A 25651-nucleotide genomic window follows, 5' to 3' on the forward strand; every position below is an offset into this window, starting at 1 on the left:
ATATGGGGAGGGGGGGGAGAGAGGGGAGGGATACGGGGAGAGGGGGGGATATGGGGGGGTAGAAAGGGGCTTGATATGGGGTGGGAGGGGGGGGATATGGAGAGAGGGGGAGGGAGGGTAGGGAGGGGGATATGGGGGGGGAGAGGGGGGATAGAGGGTGGGGGATATGGGGAGGGGGGGAAAGAGGGGGGTAGGGGGGGATGAGGGGGGGATATGGGGAGGGGGGGGAGATGGGGGGAATATGGGGAGGGAGGGGGGAGAGGAGGGATAGGGGGGGATACTGGGGGGGATAGAGGGGGGGGAATATGGGGAGGGGGGTAGGGGATATGGGGGGGAGAGAGGAGGGGAGAAGGGGGGAGGGGGGGGATATGGGAAGGGGGGATATGGGGGGTAGAGGGGGATATGGGGAGGGGGGAGAGAGGGAGGGGGTAGAAGGGGAGGATATGGGGGGGGGAGGGGGGGGAGAGGGGAGTAGAGGGGGGTAGAGGAGGGGGGATGGGGGGTAGAGGGGGGTATATGGGGGAGGGGTGATGGGGGGGTAGAGGGGGGGGTTATGGGGAGGGGATATGGGGTGGGAGAGGTGGGGGATATGGGGGGGAGGGGGAGTAGAGGGGGAGGGACGTGAGGAGGGGGATAGAGGGGGGATATGGGGGGGGATATGGGGAGTGGGGGAGATATGGGGGGTGATACATAGGGAGGGGGGGTTGTGGGGGGGGGGAGAGGGGGGTAGAATGGGGGGGTATGGGGGGGGGTAGAGGGGGGAATATGGGGAGGGGGGAGAGGGGGGGATATGGGGAAAGGGGGGGAATATGGGGAGGTGGGGGATATTGGGGGGGGAGAGGGGAGGTAGAGGGGGGGGAATATGGGGGGGGAGAGGAGGGGGACATGGGGAGGGAGGGGAGAGGGGGCAGTGGGGGTCCCCCCCCCCCATGTTGTTGGAGGTCACGTGACCCTGAAGGTGCCCCCCACCCCCCCCCCACCCCCATAGATACGGGATCCTGGTGGACCCCATCCAGGTGGTCTCGTTGTTCCTCAAAGACCCCTACAGCTGGCCAGCACCGTGTCTGCTCATCGGTCAGTGGGGGGGGGATGGGGGGTTGGGGTCTCAGTGTGGGGCAGAGGAGGGGCTGGGGTCCCAATGTGGGGCAGAGGTGGGGCTGGGGTCCCAATGTGGGGCAGAGGTGGGCTGGGGGTCCTAATGTGGGGCTGGGGTGGGGCTGGGGGTCCTAATGTGGGGCAGAGGTGGGGCTGGGGTCCCAATGTGGGGCAGAGGTGGGGCTGGGGGTCCTAATGTGGGGCTGGGGTGGGGCTGGGGTCCCAATGTGGGGCAGAGGAGGGGCTGGGGTCCCAGTGTGGGGCTGGGGTGGGGCTGGGGGTCCTAATGTGGGGCAGAGGTTGGGGGGGGGGTCTCAGTGTGGGGCAGAGGAGGGTCTGGGGGTCCCACTGTGGGGCAGGGCTGGGGTGGGGGTCCCAGTGTGGGGCTGGGGGTCCCAATATGGGGCTAGAGGCCCAAATGTGGGGCAGGGATGGGGCTGAAGGTCTCAGTGTGGGGTGGGGGTCCCAGTGTTGGGTGGGGGTACCATTGTGGGGCTGGGGTGGGGCTGGGGGCCTCAATGTGGGGCTGGGGTCCCAATGTGGGGCTGGGGTCTCAGTGTGGGGCTAGGGTGGGGCTGGGGGTCCTAATGTGGGACAGAGGTGGGGTGGGGGTCCCAGTGTGGGGCAGAGGAGGGGCTGGGGGTCCCAGTGTGGGGCAGGGCTGGGCTGGGGGTCCCAATGTGGGGCTGGGGTCTCAGTGTGGGGTGGGGGGGATCCCAATGTACGGTGGGGGGGCCTGGGAGTCCTAGTGTGGGGTGGGGGTCTCAATGTGGGGCAGGGGTGGGGCTGGGGGTTGTAGTGGGGGGGGGATTCCAATGTGGGGGTGGGGGTCCCAGTGTGGGGCTGGGGGTATCAATGTGGGGTTGGGTGGGGGACCCAGTGGGGGTCTCAATGTGGGGCAGGGGGTCCCAGTGTGGGGCTGAGGGTCTCAGTGTGGGGTGGGGGGGTCCCAATATGGGGCTGGGGGTCTCATTGTGGGGGTGGGGGTCCAAATGTGGGGCAGGGCTGGGGGGCTCCCATTGTGGGTCTGGGGTGGGGCTGGGGGTCCCAATGTGGGGTGGGGGTCTCTATGTGGGGCTGGGGTCTCAGTGTGGGGTGGGGTGTCCTAGGGTGGGGTTGGGGTCCTAATGTGCGGCTGAAGGTCTCAGTGTGGGGCGGGGGTCCCAATGTGGGGCTGGGGTTTCAATGTGGGGCTGGGGTGGGGCTGGGGGTCCCAATGTGGGGCTGGGGGTCCTAGTGTGGGGTGGGGGTCCCAATGTAGGGCAGGGGTGGGGCTGAGGGTCTCAGTGTGGGGTGGGGGGTCCCAATGTGGAGCTGGGGTCTCATTGTGGGGTGGGGGGGTCCCAGGGTGGGGTGGGGGTCCCAATGGGGGGCAGGGCTGGGGGGCTCCCAGTGTGGGGCTGGGGTGGGGCTGGGGGTCCCAATGTGGGGTGGGGGTCTCTATGTGGGGCTGGGGTCTCAGTGTGGGGTGGGTGTCCTAGGGTGGGGTTGGGGTCCTAATGTGGGGCTGGGGGTCCTAATGTGCGGCTGAAGGTCTCAGTGTCGGGTGGGGGGTCCCAATGTGGGGCTGGGGTTTCAATGTGGGGCTGGGGGTCCCAGTGTGGGGCTGGGGGTCTCTATGTGGGGCAGGGCTGGGGGGCTCCCAGTGTGGGGCTGGGGGTCACAATGTGCGTCTGGGGGTCCCAGTGTGGGGTGGGGGGGGGTCCCAATATGGGGCTGGGGGTCTCATTGTGGGGTGGGGGTCCAAATGTGGGGCAGGGCTGGGGGGCTCCCACTGTGGGTCTGGGGTGGGGCTGGGGGTCCCAGTGTGGGGCTGGGGGGCTCCCAGTGTTGTGGAGCTGGGGGGCTCCCAGTGTGGGGCTGGGGGTCCCAATGTGGGCTGGGGGTCTCAGTGTGGGGTGGGGGTCCCAATGGGGGGCAGGGCTGGGGGGCTCCCAGTGTGGGGCTGGGGTGGGGCTGGGGTCCCAATGTAGGGCAGGGGTGGGGCTGAGGGTCTCAGTGTGGGGTGGGGGTCCCAATGTGAGTCTGGGGGTCCCAGTGTGGGGTGTGGGGGTCTCAATGTGGGGCAGGGGTGGGGCTGGGGGTCCCAATATGGGGCTGGGGTCCCAGTGTGGGGCTGGGGGTCCCAATGTGGGGCAGGGCTGGGGGGCTCCCAGTGTGGGGCTGGGGTGGGGCTGGGGGTCACAATGTGCGTCTGGGGGTCCCAGTGTGGGGTGGGGGGGGGGGTCCCAATATGGGGCTGGGGGTCTCATTGTGGGGTGGGGGTCCAAATGTGGGGCAGGGCTGGGGGGCTCCCACTGTGGGTCTGGGGTGGGGCTGGGGGTCCCAGTGTGGGGCTGGGGGTCCCAATATGGGGCTGGGGGTCTCATTGTGGGGTGGGGGTCCAAATGTGGGGCAGGGCTGGGGGGCTCCCACTGTGGGTCTGGGGTGGGGCTGGGGGTCCCAGTGTGGGGCTGGGGGTCCCAGTGTGGAGCTGGGGGGCTACCAGTGTGGGGCTGGGGGTCCCAATGTGGGGCTGGGGGTCCCAATATGGGGCTGGGGGTCTCAGTGTGGGGTGGGGGGGTCCCAGGGTGGGGTGGGGGTCCCAATGTGGGGCAGGGCTGGGGGGCTCCCAGTGTGGGGCTGGGGTTGGGCTGGGGTCCCAATGTGGGGTGGGGGTCTCTATGTGAGGCTGGGGTCTCAGTGTGGGGTGGGGTGTCCTAGGGTGGGGTTGGGGTCCCAATGTGGGGCTGGGGGTCCTAATGTGGGGCTGAAGGTCTCAGTGTGGGGTGGGGGGTCCCAATGTGGGTCTGGGGTGGGGCTGGGGGTCCCAGTGTGGGGCTGGGGGTCCCAATGGGGGGCAGGGCTGGGGGGCTCCCAGTGTGGGGCTGGGGTGGGGCTGGGGGTCCCAATGTGGGGTGGGGGTCTCTATGTGAGGCTGGGGTCTCAGTGTGGGGTGGGGTGTCCTAGGGTGGGGTTGGGGTCCTAATGTGGGGCTGGGGGTCCTAATGAGGGGCTGAAGGTCTCAGTGTGGGGTGGGGGGTCCCAATGTGGGGCTGGGGTGGGGCTGGGGGTCCCAGTGTGGGGCTGGGGGTCCCAATGTGGGGCAGGGCTGGGGGGCTCCCAGTGTGGGGCTGGGGTGGGGCTGGGGGTCCCAATGTGCGTCTGGGGGTGGGGGTGGGGCTGGGGTCACAGTGTGGGGTGGGGGGGGGTCCTAATATGGGGCTGGGGGTCTCATTGTGGGGTGGGGGTCCCAATGGGGGGCAGGGCTGGGGGGCTCCCATTGTGGGTCTGGGGTGGGGCTGGGGGTCCCAATGTGGGGTGGGGGTCTCTATGTGGGGCTGGGGTTTCAGTGTGGGGCTGGGGTGGGGCTGGGGGTCCCAGTGTGGAGCTGGGGGCTCCCAGTGTTGTGGAGCTGGGGGGCTCCCAGTGTGGGGCTGGGGGTCCCAATGTGGGGCTGGGGGTCTCAGTGTGGGTGGGGGTCCAAATGGGGGGCAGGGCTGGGGGGCTCCCAGTGGGGCTGGGGTGGGGCTGGGGGTCCCAGTGTGGGGTGTGGGGGGTCTCTATGTGGGGCAGGGCTGGGGCTGGGGGTCTCAGTGTCTCCCATCCCCCACAGTGCTCAACGTGTTCGCGGTGGCGGCGCTGAGTCTGGAAAGGAGGATGGCAGCGGTGAGACCCCAAACCCCACACTTATGGGGCAGACCCACAACCACACACTTATGGGGCAGACCCACAACCACACACTTATGGGGCAGACCCACAACCCCACACTTATGGGGCAGACCCACAACCACACACTTATGGGGCAGGGCACAAACCCCACACTTATGGGGCAGACCCACAACCACACACTTATGGGGCAGACCCACAAACCCCACACTAATGGGGCAGACCCACAACCACATGCTTATGGGGCAGACCCACAACCACACACTTATGGGGCAGACCCACAACCACACACTTATGGGGCAGACCCACAAACCCCACACTTATGGGGCAGACCCACAACCACACACTTATGGGGCAGGGCACAAACCCTACACTTATGGGGCAGGGCACAAACCCCACACTTATGGGGCAGGGCACAAACCCCACACTTATGGGGCAGACCCACAACCCCACACTTATGGGGCAGACCCACACCACACACTTATGGGGTAGGGCACAAACCCCACACTTATGGGGCAGACCCACAAACCCCACACTTATGGGGCAGACCCACAACCACACACTTATGGGGCAGACCCACAACCACATGCTTATGGGGCAGACCCACAACCACACACTTATGGGGCAGACCCACAACCCCACGCTTATGGGGCAGACCCACAACCCCACACTTATGGGGCAGAGCCACAGACCCCACACTTATGGGGCAGAGCCCAACCCCCACACTTATGGGGAAGCATATGGGAGCGATATGGGGCAGCCCCATCTCTCTCTATTCCTTCTATAGGGCCATTAGAGCACTGTGGGGCAGCCCTGTATCCCCTATTCCATCTATAGGGCCATTAGTGCGCTATGGGGCAGCCCTATATCCCCTATTCCTTCTATAGGGCCATTAGAGTGCTATGGGGCAGCCCTATATCCCCTATTCCCTCTATAGGGCTGGCTGTCAGAGCGCTATGGGGCAGCCCTATATCCCCTATTCCTTCTATAGGGCCAGCTGTCGGAGCGCTATGGGGCAGCCCTATATCCCCTATTCCTTCTATAGGGCCGGCTGTCGGAGCGCTATGGGGCAGCCCTATATCCCCTATTCCTTCTATAGGGCCGGCTGTCGGAGCGCTATGGGGCAGCCCTATATCCCCTATTCCCTCTATAGGGCCATTAGTGCGCTATGGGGCAGCCCTATATCCCCTATTCCTTCTATAGGGCCATTAGTGCGCTATGGGGCAGCCCTATATCCCCTATTCCCTCTATAGGGCCGGCTGTCGGAGCGCTATGGGGCAGCCCTATATCCCTTATTCCTTCTATAGCGCCGGCTGTCGGAGCGCTATGGGGCAGCCCTATATCCCCTATTCCTTCTATAGGGCCGGCTGTCGGAGCGCTATGGGGCAGCCCTATATCCCCTATTCCTTCTATAGGGCCGGCTGTCGGAGCACTATGGGGCAGCCCTATATCCCCTATTCCCTCTATAGGGCCATTAGTGCGCTATGGGGCAGCCCTATATCCCCTATTCCTTCTATAGGGCCGGCTGTTGGAGCGCTATGGGGCAGCCCTATATCCCCTATTCCTTCTATAGGGCCGGCTGTCGGAGCGCTATGGGGCAGCCCTATATCCCCTATTCCTTCTATAGGGCCAGCTGTCGGAGCGCTATGGGGCAGCCCTATATCCCCTATTCCTTCTATAGGGCCGGCTGTCGGAGCGCTATGGGGCAGCCCTATATCCCCTATTCCTTCTATAGGGCCGGCTGTCGGAGCGCTATGGGGCAGCCCTATATCCCCTATTCCTTCTATAGGGCCGGCTGTCGGAGCGCTATGGGGCAGCCCTATATCCCCTATTCCCTCTATAGGGCCGGCTGTCGGAGCGCTATGGGGCAGCCCTATATCCCCTATTCCTTCTATAGGGCCGGCTGTCGGAGCGCTATGGGGCAGCCCTATATCCCTTATTCCTTCTATAGGGCCATTAGAGCGCTATGGGGCAGCCCTATATCCCCTATTCCTTCTATAGGGCCGGCTGTCGGAGCGCTATGGGGCAGCCCTATATCCCCTATTCCTTCTATAGGGCCATTAGAGCGCTATGGGGCAGCCCTATATCCCCTATTCCTTCTATAGGGCCGGCTGTCGGAGCACTATGGGGCAGCCCTATATCCCTTATTCCTTCTATAGGGCCGGCTGTCGGAGCGCTATGGGGCAGCCCTATATACTCCATCTATAGGGCCGGCTGTCGGAGCGCTATGGGGCAGCCCTATATCCCCTATTCCTTCTATAGGGCCATTAGAGCGCTATGGGGCAGCCCTATATCCCCTATTCCTTCTATAGGGCCAGCTGTCGGAGCGCTATGGGGCAGCCCTATATCCCCTATTCCTTCTATAGGGCCGGCTGTCGGAGCGCTATGGGGCAGCCCTATATCCCCTATTCCTTCTATAGGGCCGGCTGTCGGAGCGCTATGGGGCAGCCCTATATCCCCTATTCCTTCTATAGGGCCGGCTGTCGGAGCGCTATGGGGCAGCCCTATATCCCCTATTCCCTCTATAGGGCCGGCTATCGGAGCGCTATGGGGCAGCCCTATATACTCCATCTATAGGGCCGGCTGTCGGAGCGCTATGGGGCAGCCCTATATCCCCTATTACTTCTATAGGGCCGGCTGTCGGAGCGCTATGGGGCAGCCCTATATCCCCTATTCCCTCTATAGGGCCGGCTGTCGGAGCGCTATGGGGCAGCCCTATATCCCCTATTCCTTCTATAGGGCCATTAGAGCGCTATGGGGCAGCCCTATATCCCCTATTCCCTCTATAGGGCCGGCTGTCGGAGCGCTATGGGGCAGCCCTATATACGATCCTATTGTTGGCCGTGCTGTGTTTCCCTGCTGCTGTGGTTCTATCGGTGCCGTCCATCACCCCAGGTCAGTCTCTATGGGGTTTATATGGGGTTTATATGGGGTTTATATGGGGTTTATATGAGGTTTATGGGGTTTATATGGGGTTTATGGGGTTTATATGGGGTTTGTATGGGGTTTGTATGGGGTTTATGGGGTTTATATGGGGTTTGTATGGGGTTTATATGGGGTTTATATGGGGTTTATATGAGGTTTATGGGGTTTATATGGGGTTTATATGGGGTTTATGGGGTTTATATGGGGTTTATATGGGGTTTATGGGGTTTATATGGGGTTTATGGGGTTTATATGGGGCTTGTATGGGGTTTATGGGGTTTATGGGGCTTATATGGGGTATATATGGGGTTTATGGGGTTTATATGGGGTTTGTATGGGGTTTATATGGGGTTTATATGAGGTTTATAGGGTTTATATGGGGTTTATATGGGGTTTATATGTGGTTTATATGGGGTTTATATGGGGTTTATATGGGGTTTGTATGGGGTTTATATGTGGTTTATATGGGGTTTATGGGGTTTATATGGGGTTTATGGGGTGTATATGGGGTTTATGGGGTTTATATGGGGTTTACATGGGGTTTATATGGGGTTTATGGGGTTTATGGGGTTCATATGGGGTTTATGGGGTTTATATGGGGTTTATATGGGGTTTATATGAGGTTTATGGGGTTTATATGGGGTTTATGGGGTTTATATGGGGTTTATATGGGGTTTATATGAGGTTTATGGGCTTTATATGGGGTTTATATGGGGTTTATGGGGTTTATATGGGGTTTATATGGGGTTTATGGGGTTTATTTGGGGTTTGTATGGCGTTTATATGGGGTTTGTATGGGGTTTATATGGGGTTTATGGGGTTTATATGAGGTTTATATGTGGTTTATATGTGGTTTATGGGGTTTGTATGGGGTATATATGGGGTTTATGGGGTTTATATGAGGTTTATACGGGGTTTATGGGGTTTATATGGGGTTTATATGGGGTTTATGGGGTTTATATGGGGTTTATGGGGTTTATATGAGTTTTATAGGGTTTATATGGGGTTTATGTTGGGTTTATATGGGGTTTATGGGGTTTATATGGGGTTTATATGGGGTTTATGGGGTTTATATAAGGTTTATATGAGGTTTATGGGGTTTATATGAGGTTTATGGGGTTTATATTGGGTTTATATGCGGTTTATATGGGGTTTATGGGGTTTGTATGGGGTATATAAGGGGTTTATGGGGTTTATATGGGGTTTATATGGGGTTTATGGGGTTTATATGAGGTTTATGGGGTTTATATGGGGTTTATATGGGGTTTATATGGGGTTTGTATGGGGTTTATATGGGTTTATATGGGTTTATCTCTATATTACAGTGGGTTCGGTTCTGGTTTTGACCCATTATCTCTATGTATTACATTGGTTCGGTTCTGGTTCTGACCCATTATCTCTATATTACAGTGGGTTCGGTTCTGGTTCTGACCCATTATCTCTATATTACAGTGGGTTCGGTTCTGGTTCTGACCCATTATCTCTATGTATTACATTTGTTCGGTTCTGGTTCTGACCCATTATCTCTATATTACATTGGTTCGGTTCTGGTTCTGACCCATTATCTCTATGTATTACAGTGGGTTCGGTTCTGGTTCTGACCCATTATCTCTATGTATTACAGTGGGTTCGGTTCTGGTTCTGACCCATTATCTCTATGTATTACAGTGGGTTCGGTTCTGGTTCTGACCCATTATCTCTATATTACAGTGGGTTCGGTTCTGGTTCTGACCCATTATCTCTATGTATTACATTGGTTCGGTTCTGGTTCTGACCCATTATCTCTATGTATTACATTGGTTCGGTTCTGGTTCTGACCCATTATCTCTATGTATTACATTGGTTCGGTTCTGGTTCTGACCCATTATCTCTATGTATTACATTGGTTCGGTTCTGGTTCTGACCCATTATCTCTATGTATTACATTGGTTCGGTTCTGGTTCTGACCCATTATCTCTATGTATTACATTGGTTCGGTTCTGGTTCTGACCCATTATCTCTATGTATTACAGTGGGTTCGGTTCTGGTTCTGACCCATTATCTCTATGTATTACAGTGGGTTCGGTTCTGGTTCTGACCCATTATCTCTATATTACAGTGGGTTCGGTTCTGGTTCTGACCCATTATCTCTATATTACAGTGGGTTCGGTTCTGGTTCTGACCCATTATCTCTATATTACAGTGGGTTCGGTTCTGGTTCTGACCCATTATCTCTATGTATTACATTGGTTCGGTTCTGGTTCTGACCCATTATCTCTATGTATTACAGTGGGTTCGGTTCTGGTTCTGACCCATTATCTCTATATTACAGTGGGTTCGGTTCTGGTTCTGACCCATTTTCTCTATGTATTACATTGGTTCGGTTCTGGTTCTGACCCATTATCTCTATATTACATTGGTTCGGTTCTGGTTCTGACCCATTATCTCTATGTATTACAGTGGGTTCGGTTCTGGTTCTGACCCATTATCTCTATATTACAGTGGGTTCGGTTCTGGTTCTGACCCATTATCTCTATGTATTACAGTGGGTTCGGTTCTGGTTCTGACCCATTATCTCTATATTACATTGGTTCGGTTCTGGTTCTGACCCATTATCTCTATATTACAGTGGGTTCGGTTCTGGTTCTGACCCATTATCTCTATGTATTACATTGGTTCGGTTCTGGTTCTGACCCATTATCTCTATGTATTACAGTGGGTTCGGTTCTGGTTCTGACCCATTATCTCTATGTATTACATTGGTTCGGTTCTGGTTCTGACCCATTATCTCTATGTATTACAGTGGGTTCGGTTCTGGTTCTGACCCATTATCTCTATGTATTACATTGGTTCGGTTCTGGTTCTGACCCATTATCTCTATATTACAGTGGGTTCGGTTCTGGTTCTGACCCATTATCTCTATGTATTACAGTGGGTTCGGTTCTGGTTCTGACCCATTATCTCTATGTATTACAGTGGGTTCGGTTCTGGTTCTGACCCATTATCTCTATGTATTACAGTGGGTTCGGTTCTGGTTCTGACCCATTATCTCTATATTACAGTGGGTTCGGTTCTGGTTCTGACCCATTATCTCTATGTATTACAGTGGGTTCGGTTCTGGTTCTGACCCATTATCTCTATGTATTACATTGGTTCGGTTCTGGTTCTGACCCATTATCTCTATATTACATTGGTTCGGTTCTGGTTCTGACCCATTATCTCTATGTATTACAGTGGGTTCGGTTCTGGTTCTGACCCATTATCTCTATATTACAGTGGGTTCGGTTCTGGTTCTGACCCATTATCTCTATGTATTACAGTGGGTTCGGTTCTGGTTCTGACCCATTATCTCTATGTATTACAGTGGGTTCGGTTCTGGTTCTGACCCATTATCTCTATGTATTACATTGGTTCGGTTCTGGTTCTGACCCATTATCTCTATATTACATTGGTTCGGTTCTGGTTCTGACCCATTATCTCTATGTATTACAGTGGGTTCGGTTCTGGTTCTGACCCATTATCTCTATATTACAGTGGGTTCTGTTCTGGTTCTGACCCATTATCTCTATATTACATTGGTTCGGTTCTGGTTCTGACCCATTATCTCTATATTACAGTGGGTTCGGTTCTGGTTCTGACCCATTATCTCTATATTACAGTGGGTTCGGTTCTGGTTCTGACCCATTATCTCTATGTATTACATTGGTTCGGTTCTGGTTCTGACCCATTATCTCTATGTATTACAGTGGGTTCGGTTCTGGTTCTGACCCATTATCTCTATGTATTACAGTGGGTTCGGTTCTGGTTCTGACCCATTATCTCTATATTACAGTGGGTTCGGTTCTGGTTCTGACCCATTATCTCTATGTATTACATTGGTTCGGTTCTGGTTCTGACCCATTATCTCTATATTACAGTGGGTTCGGTTCTGGTTCTGACCCATTATCTCTATGTATTACAGTGGGTTCGGTTCTGGTTCTGACCCATTATCTCTATGTATTACAGTGGGTTCGGTTCTGGTTCTGACCCATTATCTCTATATTACATTGGTTCGGTTCTGGTTCTGACCCATTATCTCTATATTACAGTGGGTTCGGTTCTGGTTCTGACCCATTATCTCTATGTATTACAGTGGGTTCGGTTCTGGTTCTGACCCATTATCTCTATATTACATTGGTTCGGTTCTGGTTCTGACCCATTATCTCTATGTATTACATTGGTTCGGTTCTGGTTCTGACCCATTATCTCTATATTACATTGGTTCGGTTCTGGTTCTGACCCATTATCTCTATGTATTACAGTGGGTTCGGTTCTGGTTCTGACCCATTATCTCTATATTACAGTGGGTTCGGTTCTGGTTCTGACCCATTATCTCTATATTACAGTGGGTTCGGTTCTGGTTCTGACCCATTATCTCTATATTACAGTGGGTTCGGTTCTGGTTCTGACCCATTATCTCTATGTATTACATTGGTTCGGTTCTGGTTCTGACCCATTATCTCTATGTATTACAGTGGGTTCGGTTCTGGTTCTGACCCATTATCTCTATATTACAGTGGGTTCGGTTCTGGTTCTGACCCATTATCTCTATGTATTACATTGGTTCGGTTCTGGTTCTGACCCATTATCTCTATGTATTACAGTGGGTTCGGTTCTGGTTCTGACCCATTATCTCTATGTATTACAGTGGGTTCGGTTCTGGTTCTGACCCATTATCTCTATGTATTACAGTGGGTTCGGTTCTGGTTCTGACCCATTATCTCTATATTACATTGGTTCGGTTCTGGTTCTGACCCATTATCTCTATGTATTACATTGGTTCGGTTCTGGTTCTGACCCATTATCTCTATGTATTACAGTGGGTTCGGTTCTGGTTCTGACCCATTATCTCTATGTATTACATTGGTTCGGTTCTGGTTCTGACCCATTATCTCTATGTATTACAGTGGGTTCGGTTCTGGTTCTGACCCATTATCTCTATATTACAGTGGGTTCGGTTCTGGTTCTGACCCATTATCTCTATATTACATTGGTTCGGTTCTGGTTCTGACCCATTATCTCTATATTACATTGGTTCGGTTCTGGTTCTGACCCATTATCTCTATATTACAGTGGGTTCGGTTCTGGTTCTGACCCATTATCTCTATATTACATTGGTTCGGTTCTGGTTCTGACCCATTATCTCTATGTATTACAGTGGGTTCGGTTCTGGTTCTGACCCATTATCTCTATATTACAGTGGGTTCGGTTCTGGTTCTGACCCATTATCTCTATGTATTACAGTGGGTTCGGTTCTGGTTCTGACCCATTATCTCTATGTATTACATTGGTTCGGTTCTGGTTCTGACCCATTATCTCTATATTACAGTGGGTTCGGTTCTGGTTCTGACCCATTATCTCTATATTACAGTGGGTTCGGTTCTGGTTCTGACCCATTATCTCTATGTATTACATTGGTTCGGTTCTGGTTCTGACCCATTATCTCTATATTACATTGGTTCGGTTCTGGTTCTGACCCATTATCTCTATATTACAGTGGGTTCGGTTCTGGTTCTGACCCATTATCTCTATGTATTACAGTGGGTTCGGTTCTGGTTCTGACCCATTATCTCTATATTACAGTGGGTTCGGTTCTGGTTCTGACCCATTATCTCTATGTATTACAGTGGGTTCGGTTCTGGTTCTGACCCATTATCTCTATGTATTACAGTGGGTTCGGTTCTGGTTCTGACCCATTATCTCTATGTATTACAGTGGGTTCGGTTCTGGTTCTGACCCATTATCTCTATGTATTACATTGGTTCGGTTCTGGTTCTGACCCATTATCTCTATATTACAGTGGGTTCGGTTCTGGTTCTGACCCATTATCTCTATGTATTACATTGGTTCGGTTCTGGTTCTGACCCATTATCTCTATATTACAGTGGGTTCGGTTCTGGTTCTGACCCATTATCTCTATGTATTACAGTGGGTTCGGTTCTGGTTCTGACCCATTATCTCTATGTATTACAGTGGGTTCGGTTCTGGTTCTGACCCATTATCTCTATATTACATTGGTTCGGTTCTGGTTCTGACCCATTATCTCTATGTATTACAGTGGGTTCGGTTCTGGTTCTGACCCATTATCTCTATGTATTACATTGGTTCGGTTCTGGTTCTGACCCATTATCTCTATATTACATTGGTTCGGTTCTGGTTCTGACCCATTATCTCTATATTACAGTGGGTTCGGTTCTGGTTCTGACCCATTATCTCTATGTATTACATTGGTTCGGTTCTGGTTCTGACCCATTATCTCTATGTATTACAGTGGGTTCGGTTCTGGTTCTGACCCATTATCTCTATATTACAGTGGGTTCGGTTCTGGTTCTGACCCATTATCTCTATATTACAGTGGGTTCGGTTCTGGTTCTGACCCATTATCTCTATGTATTACAGTGGGTTCGGTTCTGGTTCTGACCCATTATCTCTATGTATTACAGTGGGTTCGGTTCTGGTTCTGACCCATTATCTCTATATTACAGTGGGTTCGGTTCTGGTTCTGACCCATTATCTCTATGTATTACATTGGTTCGGTTCTGGTTCTGACCCATTATCTCTATGTATTACATTGGTTCGGTTCTGGTTCTGACCCATTATCTCTATGTATTACATTGGTTCGGTTCTGGTTCTGACCCATTATCTCTATATTACATTGGTTCGGTTCTGGTTCTGACCCATTATCTCTATATTACAGTGGGTTCGGTTCTGGTTCTGACCCATTATCTCTATGTATTACATTGGTTCGGTTCTGGTTCTGACCCATTATCTCTATGTATTACAGTGGGTTCGGTTCTGGTTCTGACCCATTATCTCTATATTACAGTGGGTTCGGTTCTGGTTCTGACCCATTATCTCTATATTACAGTGGGTTCGGTTCTGGTTCTGACCCATTATCTCTATGTATTACAGTGGGTTCGGTTCTGGTTCTGACCCATTATCTCTATGTATTACAGTGGGTTCGGTTCTGGTTCTGACCCATTATCTCTATATTACAGTGGGTTCGGTTCTGGTTCTGACCCATTATCTCTATGTATTACAGTGGGTTCGGTTCTGGTTCTGACCCATTATCTCTATATTACAGTGGGTTCGGTTCTGGTTCTGACCCATTATCTCTATGTATTACAGTGGGTTCGGTTCTGGTTCTGACCCATTATCTCTATGTATTACAGTGGGTTCGGTTCTGGTTCTGACCCATTATCTCTATATTACAGTGGGTTCGGTTCTGGTTCTGACCCATTATCTCTATGTATTACAGTGGGTTCGGTTCTGGTTCTGACCCATTATCTCTATATTACAGTGGGTTCGGTTCTGGTTCTGACCCATTATCTCTATGTATTACAGTGGGTTCGGTTCTGGTTCTGACCCATTATCTCTATGTATTACAGTGGGTTCGGTTCTGGTTCTGACCCATTATCTCTATGTATTACAGTGGGTTCGGTTCTGGTTCTGACCCATTATCTCTATGTATTACATTGGTTCGGTTCTGGTTCTGACCCATTATCTCTATATTACAGTGGGTTCGGTTCTGGTTCTGACCCATTATCTCTATGTATTACATTGGTTCGGTTCTGGTTCTGACCCATTATCTCTATATTACAGTGGGTTCGGTTCTGGTTCTGACCCATTATCTCTATGTATTACAGTGGGTTCGGTTCTGGTTCTGACCCATTATCTCTATGTATTACAGTGGGTTCGGTTCTGGTTCTGACCCATTATCTCTATATTACATTGGTTCGGTTCTGGTTCTGACCCATTATCTCTATGTATTACAGTGGGTTCGGTTCTGGTTCTGACCCATTATCTCTATGTATTACATTGGTTCGGTTCTGGTTCTGACCCATTATCTCTATATTACATTGGTTCGGTTCTGGTTCTGACCCATTATCTCTATATTACAGTGGGTTCGGTTCTGGTTCTGACCCATTATCTCTATGTATTACATTGGTTCGGTTCTGGTTCTGACCCATTATCTCTATGTATTACAGTGGGTTCGGTTCTGGTTCTGACCCATTATCTCTATATTACAGTGGGTTCGGTTCTGGTTCTGACCCATTATCTCTATATTACAGTGGGTTCGGTTCTGGTTCTGACCCATTATCTCTATGTATTACAGTGGGTTCGGTTCTGGTTCTGACCCATTATCTCTATGTATTACAGTGGGTTCGGTTCTGGTTCTGACCCATTATCTCTATATTACAGTGGGTTCGGTTCTGGTTCTGACCCATTATCTCTATGTATTACATTGGTTCGGTTCTGGTTCTGACCCATTATCTCTATGTATTACATTGGTTCGGTTCTGGTTCTGACCCATTATCTCTATGTATTACATTGGTTCGGTTCTGGTTCTGACCCATTATCTCTATATTACATTGGTTCGGTTCTGGTTCTGACCCATTATCTCTATATTACAGTGGGTTCGGTTCTGGTTCTGACCCATTATCTCTATGTATTACATTGGTTCGGTTCTGGTTCTGACCCATTATCTCTATGTATTACAGTGGGTTCGGTTCTGGTTCTGACCCATTATCTCTATATTACAGTGGGTTCGGTTCTGGTTCTGACCCATTATCTCTATGTATTACAGTGGGTTCGGTTCTGGTTCTGACCCATTATCTCTATGTATTACATTGGTTCGGTTCTGGTTCTGACCCATTATCTCTATGTATTACAGTGGGTTCGGTTCTGGTTCTGACCCATTATCTCTATATTACAGTGGGTTCGGTTCTGGTTCTGACCCATTATCTCTATGTATTACATTGGTTCGGTTCTGGTTCTGACCCATTATCTCTATGTATTACATTGGTTCGGTTCTGGTTCTGACCCATTATCTCTATATTACATTGGGTTCGGTTCTGGTTCTGACCCATTATCTCTATATTACAGTGGGTTCGGTTCTGGTTCTGACCCATTATCTCTATGTATTACAGTGGGTTCGGTTCTGGTTCTGACCCATTATCTCTATATTACAGTGGGTTCGGTTCTGGTTCTGACCCATTATCTCTATGTATTACATTGGTTCGGTTCTGGTTCTGACCCATTATCTCTATGTATTACATTGGGTTCGGTTCTGGTTCTGACCCATTATCTCTATGTATTACAGTGGGTTCGGTTCTGGTTCTGACCCATTATCTCTATGTATTACAGTGGGTTCGGTTCTGGTTCTGACCCATTATCTCTATATTACAGTGGGTTCGGTTCTGGTTCTGACCCATTATCTCTATGTATTACATTGGTTCGGTTCTGGTTCTGACCCATTATCTCTATATTACAGTGGGTTCGGTTCTGGTTCTGACCCATTATCTCTATGTATTTATTACAGTGGGTTCGGTTCTGGTTCTGACCCATTATCTCTATGTATTTATTACAGTGGGTTCGGTTCTGGTTCTGACCCATTATCTCTATATATTACAGTGGGTTCGGTTCTGGTTCTGACCCATTATCTCTATGTATTACAGTGGGTTCGGTTCTGGTTCTGACCCATTATCTCTATGTATTACATTGGTTCGGTTCTGGTTCTGACCCATTATCTCTATGTATTACAGTGGGTTCGGTTCTGGTTCTGACCCATTATCTCTATGTATTACATTGGTTCGGTTCTGGTTCTGACCCATTATCTCTATGTATTACAGTGGGTTCGGTTCTGGTTCTGACCCATTATCTCTATGTATTACATTGGTTCGGTTCTGGTTCTGACCCATTATCTCTATGTATTACAGTGGGTTCGGTTCTGGTTCTGACCCATTATCTCTATATTACAGTGGGTTCGGTTCTGGTTCTGACCCATTATCTCTATGTATTACAGTGGGTTCGGTTCTGGTTCTGACCCATTATCTCTATATTACAGTGGGTTCGGTTCTGGTTCTGACCCATTATCTCTATATTACAGTGGGTTCGGTTCTGGTTCTGACCCATTATCTCTATGTATTACAGTGGGTTCGGTTCTGGTTCTGACCCATTATCTCTATGTATTACAGTGGGTTCGGTTCTGGTTCTGACCCATTATCTCTATATTACAGTGGGTTCGGTTCTGGTTCTGACCCATTATCTCTATATTACAGTGGGTTCGGTTCTGGTTCTGACCCATTATCTCTATGTATTACATTGGTTCGGTTCTGGTTCTGACCCATTATCTCTATGTATTACAGTGGGTTCGGTTCTGGTTCTGACCCATTATCTCTATGTATTACAGTGGGTTCGGTTCTGGTTCTGACCCATTATCTCTATGTATTACAGTGGGTTCGGTTCTGGTTCTGACCCATTATCTCTATGTATTACATTGGTTCGGTTCTGGTTCTGACCCATTATCTCTATATTACGTTGGTTCGGTTCTGGTTCTGACCCATTATCTCTATGTATCTCTATGTATCTCTATGTATCCCTATGTATCTCTATGTATCTCTATGTATCTCTATGTATCTCTATGTATCTCTATGTGTCTCTATGTATCTCTATGTATCTCTATGTATCTCTATGTATCTCTATGTATCTCTATGTATCTCTATGTGTCTCTATGTATCCCTATGTATCTCTATGTATCTCTATGTATCTCTATGTGTCTCTATGTGTCTCTATGTATCTCTATGTGTCTCTATGTATCTCTATGTATCTCTATGTGTCTCTATGTATCTCTATGTGTCTCTATGTATCTCTATGTGTCTCTATGTGTCTCTATGTATCTCTATGTGTCTCTATGTATCTCTATGTATCTCTATGTGTCTCTATGTGTCTCTATGTATCTCTATGTATCTCTATGTGTCTCTATGTATCTCTATGTATCTCTATGTATCTCTATGTATCTCTATGTGTCTCTATGTATCTCTATGTATCTCTATGTGTCTCTATGTATCTCTATGTATCTCTATGTATCTCTATGTGTCTCTATGTGTCTCTATGTATCTCTATGTGTCTCTATGTATCTCTATGTATCTCTATGTGTCTCTATGTGTCTCTATGTATCTCTATGTATCTCTATGTGTCTCTATGTATCTCTATGTATCTCTATGTATCTCTATGTATCTCTATGTGTCTCTATGTGTCTCTATGTATCTCTATGTATCTCTATGTGTCTCTATGTGTCTCTATGTGTCTCTATGTATCTCTATGTGTCTCTATGTGTCTCTATGTGTCTCTATGTGTCTCTATGTATCTCTATGTATCTCTATGTGTCTCTATGTATCTCTATGTATCTCTATGTATCTCTATGTATCTCTATGTATCTCTATGTATCTCTATGTATCTCCATGTATCTCTATGTATCTCTATGTATCTCCATGTATCTCTATGTATCTCTATGTATCTCCATGTATCTCTATGTGTCTCTATGTATCCCTATGTATCTCTATGTATCTCTATGTGTCTCTATGTATCTCTATGTATCTCTATGTATCTCCATGTATCTCCATGTATCTCCATGCATCTCTATGTATCTCTATGTATCTCTATGTATCTCTATGTATCTCTATGTATCTCCATGTATCTCCATGTATCTCCATGTATCTCTATGTATCTCTATGTATCTCTATGTATCTCTATGTATCTCTATGTATCTCTATGTATCTCTATGTATCTCTATGTGTCTCTATGTGTCTCTATGTATCTCTATGTATCTCTATGTATCTCTATGTATCTCTATGTATCTCTATGTATCTCCATGTATCTCTATGTATCTCTATGTCTCTATGTATCTCTATGTATCTCTATGTATCTCTATGTGTCTCTATGTATCTCTATGTATCTCTATGTATCTCTATGTATCTCTATGTATCTCTATGTGTCTCTATGTATCTCTATGTGTCTCTATGTATCTCTATGTATCTCTATGTATCTCTATGTATCTCTATGTATCTCTATGTGTCTCTATGTATCTCTATGTATCTCTATGTGTCTCTATGTGTCTCTATGTGTCTCTATGTGTCTCTATGTGTCTCTATGTGTCTCTATGTATCTCTATGTATCTCTATGTGTCTCTATGTATCTCTATGTGTCTCTATGTATCTCTATGTATCTCTATGTATCTCTATGTGTCTCTATGTATCTCTATGTGTCTCTATGTATCTCTATGTATCTCTATGTATCTCTATGTATCCCTATGTATCTCTATGTATCTCTATGTATCTCCATGCATCTCTATGTATCTCTATGTATCTCCATGTATCTCTATGTATCTCCATGTATCTCTATGTATCTCTATGTATCTCTATGTGTCTCTATGTATCTCTATGTGTCTCTATGTGTCTCTATGTATCTCCATGTATCTCTATGTATCTCTATGTATCCCTATGTATCTCTATGTATCTCTATGTATCTCCATGTATCTCTATGTATCTCTATGTATCTCTATGTATCTCTATGTATCTCTATGTGTCTCTATGTGTCTCTATGTATCTCTATGTATCTCTATGTATCTCTATGTATCTCCATGTATCTCCATGCATCTCTATGTATCTCTATGTATCTCCATGTATCTCTATGTATCTCCATGTATCTCTATGTATCTCTATGTATCTCTATGTGTCTCTATGTGTCTCTATGTGTCTCTATGTATCTCTATGTATCTCTATGTATCTCTATGTATCTCTATGTATCTCTATGTATCCCTATGTATCTCTATGTATCCCTATGTATCTCTATGTATCTCTATGTGTCTCTATGTGTCTCTATGTATCTCTATGTATCTCTATGTATCTCTATGTATCTCCATGCATCTCTATGTATCATTACAGTGGGTTCGGTTCTGGTTCTGACCCATTATCTCTATGTATCTCTATGTGGGTTCGGTTCTGGTTCTGACCCATTCTGTTCTATTACAGTGGGTTCGGTTCTGGTTCTGGCCGCTCACACGATCCTGTTCCTGAAGCTCTTCTCGTTCCGTGACGTCAATCTCTGGTGCCGGGAGCGACGGAGCCGGGACGGGGGGAGGGGACGGGAACCGGAACCGGAACCGGAACCGGAACCGGAACCGGAAACGGACCAGAAACGGAACCATGGTAACAATGGGGACTTGTGGGGCGGGGGGGAACATATGGGGTGGGGGGACTTATGGGGCTGGGGGTTAATATGGGCTGGGGGTACTTATGGGGTGGAGGAACTTATGGGGCTGGGGGTTAATATGGGGCTAGGGTACTTATGGGGCTGAGGTTACTTATGGGGCTGGGGTTACTTATGGGGCTGGGGGTACATATGGGGCTGGGGATACTTATGGGGCTGGGGTACCTATGGGGCTGGGGGTACTTATGGGGCTGGGGGTACGTATGGGGCTGGGGTACTTATGGGGCTGGGGGTACTTATGGGATGGGGGTACTTATGGGGTTGGGGGTACTTATGGGGCTGGGGTACTTATGGGGCTGGGGTACTTATGGGGCTGGGGGTTAATATGGGGCTGGGGGTACTTATGGGGCTGGGGTACTTATGGGGCTGGGGGTACTTATGGGACTGGGGGTACTTATGGGGTTGGGGTACTTATGGGGCTGGGGGTACTTATGTGGCGGGGGTACCTATGGGGCTGGGGGTACATATGGGGCTGGGGGTACTTATGGGGTTGGGGTACTTGGGGGGCTGGGGGTACATATGGGGTGGAGGAACTTATGGGGCTGGGGGTTAATATGGGCTGGGGGTACTTATGGGGTGGGGGTACTTATGGGATGGGGGTACTTATGGGGCTGGGGGTTAATATGGGGCTGGGGATACATATGGGGCTGGGGTACTTATGTGTTGGGGGTACTTATGGGATGGGGGTACTTATGGGACTGGGGGTACTTATGGGGTGGGGGTACATGTGGGGCTGGGGGTACTTATGGGGCTGGGGTACTTATGGGGTGGGAGTATGTATGGGGCTGAGGTACGTATGGGTCTGGGGTACTTATGGGGTGGGGGTACTTATGGGTTGGGGGTACTTATGGGGCTTGGGGTACATATGGGTTGGGGGTACTTATGGGGCTGGTGGTACTTATGGGGTGGGGGGACTTATGGGGCTGGGGTACTTATGGGGCTGGGGGTTAATATGGGCTGGGGGTACTTATGGGGTGGGGGGACTTATGGGGTGGAGGAACTTATGGGGCTGGGGGTTAATATGGGCTGGGGGTTAATATGGGGTGGGGGGACTTATGGGGTGGAGGAACTTATGGGGCTGGGGGTTAATATGGGCTGGGGGTACTTATGGAAAAGGGGGTACTTATGGGGCTGAGGTTACTTATGGGGCTGGGGTTACTTATGGGGCTGGGGGTACATATGGGGCTGGGGTACTTATGGGTTGGGGGTACTTATGGGGCTGGGGTACTTATGGGGCTGGGGGTTAATATGGGGCTGGGGGTACTTATGGGGTGGGGGGACTTATGGGGCTGGGGTACTTATGGGGCTGGGTGTTAATATGGGCTGGGGGTACTTATGGGGTGGGGGTACTTATGGGGCAGGTGGCACTTGTGGGGCTGGGCGTTAATATGGGGTGGGGGTACTTATGGGGCTTGGGTACATATGGGGCTGAGGTTACTTATGGGGCTGGGGTACTTATGGGTCTGGGGTACTTATGGGGGTGGGGGTACGTATGGGGCTGGGGGTACTTATGGGGCGGGGGATTAATATGGGTTGGGGGTACTTATGGGGTGGGGGTTAATATGGGGCTGGGGTTACTTATGGGGCTGGGGGTACATATGGGGTGGGGGTACTTGTGGGGCTGGGGGTACTTATGGGGTGGGGGGACTTATGGGGCTGGGGGTACATATGGGGCTGGGGGTACTTATGGGGTGGGGGTACGTATGGGGCTGAGGTACGTATGGGTCTGGGGTACTTATGGGGGTGGGGGTACGTATGGGGCTGGGGGTACATATGGGGCGGGGGGTTAATATGGGTTGGGGGTACTTATGGGGTGGGGGTACGTATGGGGCTGGGGGTACTTATGGGGTGGGGGGACTTATGGGGTGGAGGAACTTATGGGGCTGGGGGTTAATATGGGCTGGGGGTACTTATGGAAAAGGGGGTACTTATGGGGCAGGTGGCACTTGTGGGGCTGGGCGTTAATATGGGGTGGGGGTACTTATAGGGCTGGGGTACATTTGGGGTGGGGGTACTTATGGGACTGGGGGCACTTATGGGGCTGGGGGTACATATGGGGTGGGGGTACGTATGGGGCTGGGGGTACTTATGGGGCGGGGGGTTAATATGGGTTGGGGGTACTTATGGGGTGGGGGTACATATGGGGCTGGGGTACTTATGGGGCTGGGGTTACTTATGGGGCTGGGGGTTAATATGGGGCTGGGGTACTTATAGGTTGGGGGTACTTATGGGGCTGGGGGTTAATATGGGGCTGGGGGTACTTATGGGATGGGGGTACTTATGGGGCAGGTGGCACTTGTGGGGCTGGGCGTTAATATGGGGCTGGGGATACTTATGGGGCTGGGGGTACCTATGGGGCTGGGGGTACTTATGGGGCTGAGGTTACTTATGGGGCTGAGGTTACTTATGGGGCTGGGGTTACTTATGGGGCTGGGGGTACATATGGGGCTGGGGGTACATATGGGGCTGGGGTACTTATGGGTTGGGGGTACTTATGGGGCTGGGGTACTTATGGGGCTGGGGGTTAATATGGGGCTGGGGGTACTTATGGGGTGGGGGGACTTATGGGGTGGAGGAACTTATGGGGCTGGGGGTTAATATGGGGTGGGGGTACTTATGGAAAAGGGGGTACTTATGGGGCAGGTGGCACTTGTGGGGCTGGGCGTTAATATGGGTGGGGGTACTTATGGGGCTGGGGTACATTTGGGGTGGGGGTACTTATGGGACTGGGGGCACTTATGGGGCTGGGGGTACATATGGGGTGGGGGTTAATATGGGCTGGGGGTACTTATGGGGTGGGTGTACTTATGGGGCTGGGGTACCTATGGGGCTGGGGGTACTTATGGGGTGGGGGTACTTATGGGTTGGGGGTACTTATGGGGCTAGGGGTACATATGGGGCTGGGGTACTTATGTGTTGGGGGTACTTATGTGAATGGGGTTAATATGGGGCTGGGGGTACTTATGGGGTGGGGGGACTTATGGGGTGGAGGAGCTTATGGGGCTGGGGGTTAATATGGGCTTGGGGTACTTATGGAAAAGGGGGTACTTATGGGGCTGAGGTTACTTATGGGGCTGGGGGTACATATGGGGCTGAGGTTACTTATGGGGCTGGGGGTACATATGGGGCGGGGGGTTAATATGGGTTGGGGGTACTTATGGGGTGGGGGTACTTATGGGGCTGGGGTACCTATGGGGCTGGGGGTACTTACGGGGTTGGGGGTACTTATGGGGTGGCGGTACTTGTGGGGCTGGGGGTACATATGGGTTGGGGGTACTTATGGGGCTGGGGGTACTTATGGGGTGGGGGTATTTATGGGATGGGGGTTAATATGGGGTTGGGGGTACTTATGGGGTGGAGGAACTTATGGGGCTGGGGGTACTTATGGAAAAGGGCATACTTATGGGGCAGGTGGCACTTGTGGGGCTGGGCGTTAATATGGGGTGGGGGTACTTATGGGACTGGGGGCACTTATGGGGCTGGGGGTACATATGGGGTGGGGGTACATGTGGGGCTGGGGGTACATATGGGTTGGGGGTACTTGTGGGGCTGGGGTTAATATGGGTTGGGGGTACTTATGGGGTGGAGGAACTTATGGGGCTGGGGGTTAATATGGGCTGGGGGTACTTATGGGAATGGGGGTGCTTATGGGGCAGGTGGCACTTGTGGGGCTGGGCGTTAATATGGGTGGGGGTACTTATGGGGCTGGGGTACATTTGGGGTGGGGGTACTTATGGGGCTGGGGTTACTTATGGGGCTGGGGGTACATATGGGGTGGGGGGTTAATATGGGTGGGGGTACTTATGGGGTGGGGGTACATATGGGGCTGGGGTACTTATGTGTTGGGGGTACTTATGGGGTGGGGGTACTTATGGGGCTGGGGTACTTATGGGGCTGGGGGTACATATGGGGGTGGGGTACTTATGGGGCTGGGGGTTAATATGGGGCTGGGGTACTTATGTGTTGGGGGTACTTATGGGGTGGGGGTACTTATGGGGCTGGGGTACTTATGGGGCTGGGGGTACATATGGGGCTGGGGGTACATATGGGGCTGGGGGTTAATATGGGGCTGGGGGTACTTATGGGTTGGGGGTACTTATGGGGTGGAGGAACTTATGGGGCTGGGGGTTAATATGGGCTGGGGGTACTTATGGAAAAGGGGGTACTTATGGGGCAGGTGGCACTTGTGGGGCTGGGCGTTAATATGGGTGGGGGTACTTATGGGGCTGGGGTACATTTGGGGTGGGTGTACTTATGGGACTGGGGGCACTTATGGGGCTGGGGGTACATATGGGGTGGGGGTTAATATGGGCTGGGGGTACTTATGGGGTGGGGGGACTTATGGGCTGGGGGTACTTATGGGGCTGGGGGTACCTATGGGGCTGGGGGTACTTATGGGGTTGGGGGTACTTATGGGGTGGGGGTACTTGTGGGGCTGGGGTACTTATGGGGTTGGGGGTACTTATGGGGCTGGGGTACTTATGGGGTTGGGGGTACTTATGGGGCTGGGGTACTTATGGGGTTGGGGGTACTTATGGGGCTGGGGTACTTATGGGGTTGGGGGTACTTATGGGGTGGGGGTACTTATGGGGCAGGTCGCACTTGTGGGGCTGGGTGTTAATATGGGGTGGGGGTACTTATGGGGCTGGGGTACATTTGGGGTGGGGGTACTTATGGGACTGGGGGCACTTATGGGGTGGGGGCACTTATGGGGCTGGGGGTTAATATGGGGCTGGGGGTACTTATGGGGTGGAGGGACTTATGGGGCTGGGGGTACTTATGGGGTGGGGGTACTTATGGGGCTGGGGGTACTTATGGGGTGGGGGTACTTATGGGGCTGGGGGTACTTATGGGGCTGGGGGAACTTATGGGGTGGGGGTACATATGGGGCTGGGGGTACTTATGGGATGGGGGT

General features: G+C 50.9%; 1 protein-coding gene across 1 annotated transcript in view; it reads left to right on the forward strand.

The window, feature by feature from the left end:
* Positions 1-988: 988 nt before the first annotated feature.
* LOC146751045 (diacylglycerol O-acyltransferase 1-like) overlaps positions 989-25651 on the forward strand; it is a gene marked incomplete at its 5' end in the record, with an annotated part of 32842 nt that continues 8179 nt past the window's right edge. Inside the window, 4 exons of the mRNA XM_085535717.1 lie at positions 989-1074; positions 4691-4743; positions 7533-7638; positions 20499-20675. Coding sequence (XP_085391843.1) covers positions 989-1074; positions 4691-4743; positions 7533-7638; positions 20499-20675 — 422 coding nt within the window. The remainder of the gene's footprint in view (positions 1075-4690; positions 4744-7532; positions 7639-20498; positions 20676-25651) is intronic.

This window comes from Coturnix japonica, unplaced genomic scaffold (assembly GCF_054131305.1).
Source record: "Coturnix japonica strain WE unplaced genomic scaffold, WE-NBRP24 Scf164, whole genome shotgun sequence".
Classification (NCBI taxonomy): domain Eukaryota; kingdom Metazoa; phylum Chordata; class Aves; order Galliformes; family Phasianidae; genus Coturnix; species Coturnix japonica.